Genomic DNA, 8,133 nt, shown 5'->3' with positions numbered 1-8,133 from the left:
CTCTTCCTTCCTTCTCAATAGGTGGTTTGTCTGACATAACTGGCATTGTTTGGTGTTATGGAGATACAACCTTGTTTTATTGTGGAGCTACTCTGCCAGGTCTGGGTGCTGTGGGCGGGGGAGGGGGGGGTAGGCTGGAGACCTGGAAAGAGCACAGGGAGGCCCAGATAAGGTTGTCTGGGCACAGATAAGGCCCCACTCACTGGCTGATGTAAGAGGTCTCCCAGGCTGAGCATCAGCGCATGTGGTCACAGGAGGCTTTTAATTCTTTGTTATAAAGGCAGAGCTGGGAGAAAGATGAATCACTTCTATGACCCCACATCAGGCCCAAAGTCTCTGCACAGAACGGAAACTGGAATGTCGACGGGAGGTAAGAACAGGGGATATGCCTGGTGACCCCCAACACATAGCCCAGGGTGAGGAAGCCCCTGGCTCATTCCTGGAGGGATGAAGGCCCCAGCACATCTTGGGCAGATGCCCCTCTTTCCAAGTAAGCTAATCCTCAGACTGATGATATAGCAGGGCCTGGAATTTTCTCCCTATGGCTCCTTGCACAAAAATGTGAGATCAAAAACACACAGATTAGGAAATAGAAGGCAAAAGCCACCTCAGGATTGATGATGGTCCTGATGGTGAAAGATAAGTAGCACATTAGTTGTTTCAGTTCCCTGCCTTGAGCAAAATTCAGTTTCAAGATGAGACAGCAATAGGGCGGGGGGGTGTGTTCTGAAAACTAGGAGAGACCAGGTAGGACAAAAATAATAACTGTTTTTCCTGGGAAGAGGAGCCCCTGGGGTCTGCCTTCCTTCCCTGGTGGTGCTGATTGAGGACCTAGGAGTTGGCTTTCCCCCCACCCCCAAGTGTGCCTGTTGAGAAGAGGGGCTTCCCTGACTCAAGACGGAACCTTCCTTCTCCTTCCTTCAGAGAAGCCATCCCCTCTTGGTAGAGTGCAGCAAGGAACCCACCTGCTGAAGGCCTTATCAGGCTGGGGAAGAGATCTCTCCATTTTTCCTCCCCAGGTGGCAACTGGCTGCTCAGGGGCCTTTTTGTTTTATCTCAATATCCTCTTTGCTCTGAAATGTTATAGTGAATTTTTTAAAAGATTTAATTAATTAATTAATTAATTAATTAATTAATTAATTAATAAGGGACACACAGAGAGAGGCAGAGACACAGGCAGAGGGAGAAGCAGGCTCCCTACAGGGAGCCTGATGCAGACTCCGACTCCATTGGACCCCGAGATCATGACCTGAGCTGAAGGCAGATGCTCAGTCACTGAGCCACCCAGGTGCCCCTGTCACAGTGCATGTTAACTGAAAAGTCATTTCTGTGTGCCCCGGGAGTCGTCTCTTTGTCCCCAGCTCTCCCTCCTGTCCTGTTTCTTTCTCTCACTGCAGGTGCTGGGAGAATCTCTGGGGAAGAGCCAGTTCCTGGTTTCTCCTGCCTTGCTCCTTCTTCGATACCTCTCCCATCACCAGATTACACAATTTCTTGTGCCTGTGGCCATTTCCCCCTGAGCTCATGTTCTTCCCTAATTCAATTAGTTCTGGGTTCCCCCTTTCACTTTTATTTTCCCTATTGACACTCAGTACGTTCCCCAGTTAGCTGAAGGAAAGTCAGTGTGTTCTGCACTCCTAACTTTCCATGTCTGTGTCTCTGAATGTCTGAGGGAGGTAACACCACTGGAGGATTCGCCCCACACTCCAGCCAGGAGGAACTTCCATAGTTGTAAATCCTCCTCAGTACCTGGGAACCAGAGCAAAAGGACAACCAAACTGGCATTATAGGGACGGCTCCGTGTGTCTGGGAAGATGCCAAGCTGAGAACAGGGGTGAAGACATGACGCGCCCAAGGAGCAAAAGTCTTCCAGTCTCCGTGAGTGAGATGGTCCATCTGTGGAAAGGAAACCACCTTTGAAGGTTTGCTTTGTCCTCTCCTGTGACCCTGCTGTCCCCAACTGCTGTTTGGGGTGATCTGAGAGGCTGTGGGCTAGGAGATCACCCACAGGTGAGGACACACTTGGACACTGGGTGCTCCCAGGTCTAGGAGTGGAGAAACCTCCTTCCTGCCCACCTGTCTAGGTGTCTGCGGCAGGATAGGATTCCGTGGAGACAGTCATCCAGACAGACCTCGGGTTTCTGAGTGATCCTTTTCTGACCCTGCCCTTTGTTTTCAGCATCTCCTTAGGGCCCTTTATCAGTCATCCCGCACACAGACCCAGGGAGGCACCTGGAAACGCGAGGAGGGATGGTGGGCGGTTCTGAGACCACTAGGTGTCCTCTGGAAGTGAGCAAGCACCTTCTGCATGGCTGGGGGCCGGGCTGGACTCTAGGACAGTCACCACCTTAAGTAGGTGAGGGCAGGAGCAGAACTGGGGACAGGGGAATGGGGGAACTAGGTTCTGTGACCTCAGGGGGTAGAGGCAGGCTGATGCTCCCTTCGGAAAGCCAGGGTCCTCCTCCTGGGGCTGGCGACCCTCAGGCCGCCTCACTCAGGGACAGTGCGGCGGCACCGCCCCTCCCCCCCCCCCCCCCCCCCCCCCAGCTCCTTCCTTCAGCCACAGCACTGGATTGGGTCCAGCGCGATCGGGGAGTGAAGTGTGAGCCGGGTGAGCCGGGCCAGCCAGAGCACCCGCACTGAGCCAAGAGCCTCCAGAGAGTCGGGTTCCAGGTCCAGAGCCTGGCGAGGGGATCCCCGCAAGGGGGCGGAGGGAAAGCCAGGAGGCCCGCGGGAGGAGGCGCGGCCGCCGGCTGGGCGCGCGCAGCGGGGCGCACTCGCGGCTCCTCGGCCCCGGGCGGGGGGGAGGGGGCCGAAGAGACCCTCGGTTTCTCCGAAGTTTCGGACGATCCCTCCCGCCCGGAGACCCGCCTCTCGGCGGCGCGCTCCCCAGAGGGGGCCCTCCACGCCGCCCCCTCTCCCTGCAGCGCACGGCCGGAGGATCGCGCGCGGGGCTCGGCCCGCAGCTCCGTCTCCTCCTCACGCGCCCCCTCTCCGCCGCGCCGGCCAGCGCGGGCTGCATCCCCGGCGCTGCCCCCCGCCCGCGCCCGCGCCCGCGCCCGAGCCGCCGAGCCGCCGAGCCGCCGAGCCGCCGAGCCGCCGAGCCGCCGCAGGCTGCGGGAGCTGCGCCCGCCGTGCTGCAGCCTCGCCCGAGCTCCCGGCGCGCTCCGGCCCCGCTCCCCGCTCCCCGCTCCCCGCTCCGGCCCCGCTCCCCGCTCCCCGCTCCCCGCTCCCCGCTCCGGCCCCGCTCCCCGCTCCCCGCTCCCCGCTCCGGCCCCGCTCCCCGCTCCCCGCTCCCCGCTCCCCGCTCCGCGCGCGGACAGGACATGCAGTGAGGGCGCGGGCGGCCCCGCGACGCGCTCCCGCAGCCGGAGAGGCCGGAGCCAGCCCGGGTGGCCTCGCCAGCCCGCGGAGTTGCCAGCGGCGGGCCCTCCTCCCGCCGGTCCTTCCCCGCTCCTCCTCCTCGGCCGCCGCCGCCCCCGCCTCCCGGCCGCCCCCGCCGCCCCCGCCGCGCCGCCGCCCGAGGCCGAGGCCGAGGCCGAGCGCGGACGCCGAGCGTGGGAGCCATGGCGCGCGAGGAGGACCGGGACCCCGAGCGCCGGGAGGCGGCGGCGCGGGCCAGCGGCGAGCAGGAGGAGGAGGAGGGCGGCGAGGGACTGAGCGACAGCGACGACGAGGACGAAGACGCCGCGCCCGGCAGCGGCCGGGAAGAGGCGGCGGCGGCGGCGGCGGCGGCGGCGGCGGCGGCGGCGGCCGAGCGGGAGCGCAGCGAGGACGCGCGGCTGCAGCGCGCGGGGCTGCCTCCTGCCGCCGTCCCCGCCGCGGCCGCCCGCGACAGGAGCGGCCGCCGCCCGCCCGGGCCCCCGCCGGGGCCGCTGCCCTGCCGCCCGAGGATGCCGTCGCCCGACGACGAGGACCGCGAGCGTCGCCGGAGCCGCCGGAGGGACCTCCTGCTGAGCCAGCTCTGCTTCCTGGCCTTGGTGGCGCTGCTGCTCTGGTCGCTGTCGAGCATGCAGGAGCATAATGGTGAGTGCCCGCGGCTCGCCCCGAGTGGGCGCTGCGGCTCCGGCAGCTCGGGGCTCCCGGGCCGCGCGGGGCGAGCAGGCTGGCGGCTGGGGGGGGGGGGGGGGGGCGGGCGCCACGGCTCCCCGCTGCCGTCCCGAGGGGCGCGGAAGGAGGGAGGGGGCCCAGGGGCGAGGACCGCGGGGCGGAGACGCGCCGGCCCGGGGAACCCTTACCTGCGCCCCTTGGCTCTAGCCCTCTTACCCACCGGCCCGCGGCGGGTGGGGGGCGGGCGGTGGTAGAGGCGGAGGGGACCCTGGCCCTGAAGAGGTCCCCCACGGCCAGCAATAAAGTTGTCCTGGTGAGATTCAGAACCTGTGCAGGTAACCAACCACCTGTACACCTTTGGCTTGTTGAGGCCCGAGGGGGACTGGTTGACTGGTGAACACGCTATTCTGCAGTGTTCCCCGAATAGAACAGGCGGTATGGACCAGATAGAGAGCTCCGTACTCGCTTTTCCAGAACAGGTGCCCGGAACTTCGGGTGGGTAGGAAAAAAGTGTCCGCCACCTGGCTAGGGTTTAGGAATGTGCTTGTTGGCTCTCACTGGCCACTCACTGGGAAGACCGATTCCTTTTGTGCACTTGCATTTCTGGAAGAAATCTTTTAGATTCCACACCCCCCCCCCCCCCGCAGTGGGTCTGCCCTTTACCCACAACTTTTGTCTTATCTTTGTCCTTGGCTTTTCTTGAGCTAAAATAGACCTTGTGGAGAAATGTGCTCAGAACACTTGTCCACCGAAAACAGTTTGGATTTGGGGGGGCAGCTGTCTAAATAGCAGAGGGGAAGACTTGGAAGAATAACTGTTGTAAAAACGGTTTTATATCCCAGCCCTTCAAGTGGCATGGTTCGTGGGAAAACAGCCATAAAAATGGTTGTGAGAAAAAGCCGTTACAAATACGTGCCTTGGTGTTAAGATCGATGCAGCTCTGCTACCAGGCGTTATGAAGTGCAGAATAAAAGCATTTTGATAGTGACAGTAAGGGGGTGGCATCAGTTGCAAAAGGGATCTCCCCCAAATTTGGCTGGTCTCAGGCTTCATGGGGAAAACAGATGGTCGGTCTTGGTTCAGGTCTTAACAGACCTCTTGACAGCCTTCCTCATATATGGTAATATGAGAGAGTCTGCCCGGGTCTTCCGTGGAGCCGTCGGGACTCCACAGCTCTCTCCCTTTCTCTTGAATCCCAGCTCATCTGGTGATGGGGAGTGACATCAGGAAGTGGGCTGTGCTAGGGAGGGAAGCTGGACCTCTCTCAGAGGGCAGTGCCAGACCTGCCAAAAGCAACTATTGACTGATTCTCACGAGGAGGGCTTTATTTAACCCCCTTTTAATCTTGATTTTTACAAGTGCAAAAGCCAGTCTGTACTTGATGCCACCTTTGGAAAGGACCATGCCAAGTCAATTACGTGCCAGCCATTTTTCCTGCGTGCCAGGGCTCTGTGAATCTCAGAGTTCCTACCGCTGTTGGGGTATAAAAGACATTTTTCTGGATGGAGATATAGTTAAGTCCATCATTGGCAGGGGAGTGCCTGGGCCCTGGGAAAGCCGGGATGTTCAGGGGAAAGGGGGGGCGGGCAGAACTCTGCAAACTTGGAACCTGGTGACTCAAATGTCATTTTGAAATGGTTTCCCAAACAAGTGCCACCAACGCAGTTCCAGCTCTTTCCCCGGTCCCTTCCCTTGATCTCTCTTCTCCCATATTCTTTCTGCCCCTCTCTCCCCTCCCATAAATGTAGGGCTTCAGAAGATTCTCCCCCACCCCAGCAACTGGAGGGGAACAGTGAAAAGCCAGCAGTGGGAAGAGGGGATGCCATCCAGCCATTCCAGTTGTAATTCTGTCTCCAGTCACCTTTTCTTCAAGTAGATACTCATAATTTCATTACGTGATACCTAGCCAACTCTCAGCAAGGCCCAGGTTTTTTGAGCTAATTTTAAGATAGAAATTAGCGTGTGTGAAATCTGCAAGTGATCATTTAGCTTGGGGGGTTGTCATTCAGCATACTTAAGCATCTGAATAGTGACTTTTACCTGGGTGCTCTTCTATGTAAGGGTCCTTTTCAGTATGGATAAAAAGTTTAGAATTTAGCCTTGTTTTAAAGACACTCTGTCTGGGAGAGGCTGAGTGATCCGCTTAAGGTCACACAGCAATTGAGGAGTAGAGGTGGCCTGGCTCTTTGATCCCACCCTTGTTCCCTGGTATTCATGCCACCATCTGCCTGCAGCTCTGTAATGTTTATATAACCACTTGGGGGGTACCTTCCTAATGATCAAAGGAGATATTTTTATTTATTCACCTTGAAATCCATGCAGTGATTAAATGTAACTTCTCAGAAGCCTGTTTTCTAGCACATAATTGATTTTCTTTCTTTCTTTCTTTCTTTCTTTCTTTCTTTCTTTCTTTCTTTCTTTCTTTCTTTCTTTCTCTTTCTTTTCTTTCTCCTCCTCCTTTTTATAAGGAGGACAGTTCTTTGACCAAACCAAAATAGAGTGTGGTGTGGCAGTTGGGTTACATGGTGTTGTATAACATTTCCGATCATATGGAATATGAGCTCCCTTTCTTCACATCTGATCAAACTCCAGTATAGATTCCTTTCTGCTGAAATGGGTCACCAGCATTATTAAAGGGAAGGTTAGCGCTGGAGTCAAGACAAGGGTTAACTCTCACGGTAACAAAAGCAGTAATAATAACTGGAACTTGGTGGACCTTTAAGTGCCAGGCGCTGTGCTAAAGTAACTACACTTTATGCGCATGGCTTTATTTAAGCCTGCATATACTCTGTGTGAACGCTCAAGCCTTCAGCGGTAGAGAAAGCAAGAGGTCCTAGATGCTCTAGTTAGTTGTTGCTGATAAAAATCTCATTTTTGATCTGTTTTCAGAGTCAATTGAAATAAGGCATCAGATTTGCTAATGAGGGTTTTCTTTTTTTCTTGTTTTTGCAGCGAGAATGGATTGCTTTTGTATGTTTCGAGTGGTTCAAAAGTGTTTTTCTTTGAAGTAAGGAACCTGGTCCTCTTTTTATTCCAAAAGTCATGTGAATCAAGCCCAGAGATTCTAACTTAGGAGTGATTATAGACATCTTCTCTAGGAAGTTCCTAGGTAGGTGAATAATGAATAAGGGGGAAAATATGTAATACATATAGCTTAAAGAAGTTTATATATATACTCTGGCCCAGTTACTATTGCTAATAAGAAATCATCCCACCCAAATGTAGTGGTATAAAACTACCTTTCTTTCTTTCTTTCTTTCTTTCTTTCTTTCTTTCTTTCTTTCTTTCTTTCTTTCTTTCTTACTTCTCATGGATACTTTGGGTCAGGAATTTGGACAAGTAGGGATGGCTTGTCTCTGCTCCATATCTGGGGCCTCAGCTGGAAAGAGTGAAAGGCTGGGTGACTTGACAGCTGGGTCTGCAGTCATCTGCAGGCAACATTGCTCCCATATCTGAGGTTGATGCCAGCTGTTGACTGGACCCTTAGCTGGGCTGTCAACCAGAACACTTATGTGTGGCCTCTCCATATGGCTCTGTGTGCCTTAGTTTGAACTTCCTCGAGCACAGCAGCTGGGTTCCAAGATGATGAAGTGGAAGTACACCGCATTTTCCTGCCTTAGCCCCAGAAGTCACATGGTCTCACTTCCACTGTTTTCTTTCCGCCAAGGCAGTGGCAGATGTCAACCCAAAGTCAAAGAGCTTGGGGCGGGAGAGCATAGATGCCACCACTTACTCAGTGGAGGAGCATCCGATTATGCTGTGAAGAGAGCATGCGGGCATGTGTGTTGATGTTTAATATGGGTATACGTGTTGTGGCCGTCTTTGGAAAGCCAGGGGTCCAAGGAATAATAACTTAGAGATCAGAGACATTTCCCAAGGTGGTAAACAGTGAATAATACACACATATTTGAAATACCTTCCAATCATGATAACATTGCAGTGCATTTGAAATCAGGTGGTATTTGGAAAGAGGGCTGCGTGCATGTGGGAACTGCAAATTTCAGTTACAGTTGCAGATCTGAGAGGCCATCTTTAGCTTTGTGGCTTCCTTTTCCTCAGAGAACAAAGGTCACGGCCTCTTAATCT

At 55.3% G+C, this 8,133-nt stretch overlaps 1 protein-coding gene across 2 annotated transcripts in view; it reads left to right on the top strand.

Annotated features, from left to right (window-relative positions):
* The first annotated feature begins 3,531 nt into the window (after positions 1-3,531).
* Positions 3,532-8,133, top strand: part of SLC24A3 (solute carrier family 24 member 3) — a 481,544-nt gene continuing 476,942 nt past the window's right edge. The window contains exon 1 of one of the 2 annotated variants that reach the window (XM_049100282.1): positions 3,532-4,023. In XM_049100282.1, the coding sequence (XP_048956239.1) occupies positions 3,564-4,023 (460 nt within the window). In that variant the 5' untranslated portion in view covers positions 3,532-3,563. The remainder of the gene's footprint in view (positions 4,024-8,133) is intronic. The other variant, XM_025469153.3, reaches the window with a different exon arrangement.

The sequence above is a fragment of the Canis lupus genome, chromosome 24 (assembly GCF_003254725.2).
Source record: "Canis lupus dingo isolate Sandy chromosome 24, ASM325472v2, whole genome shotgun sequence".
NCBI classification, from domain to species: Eukaryota; Metazoa; Chordata; class Mammalia; order Carnivora; family Canidae; genus Canis; species Canis lupus.
Note: the sequence above shows the minus strand (reverse complement) of the source record. Positions and strands in the feature narration are given on the sequence as shown.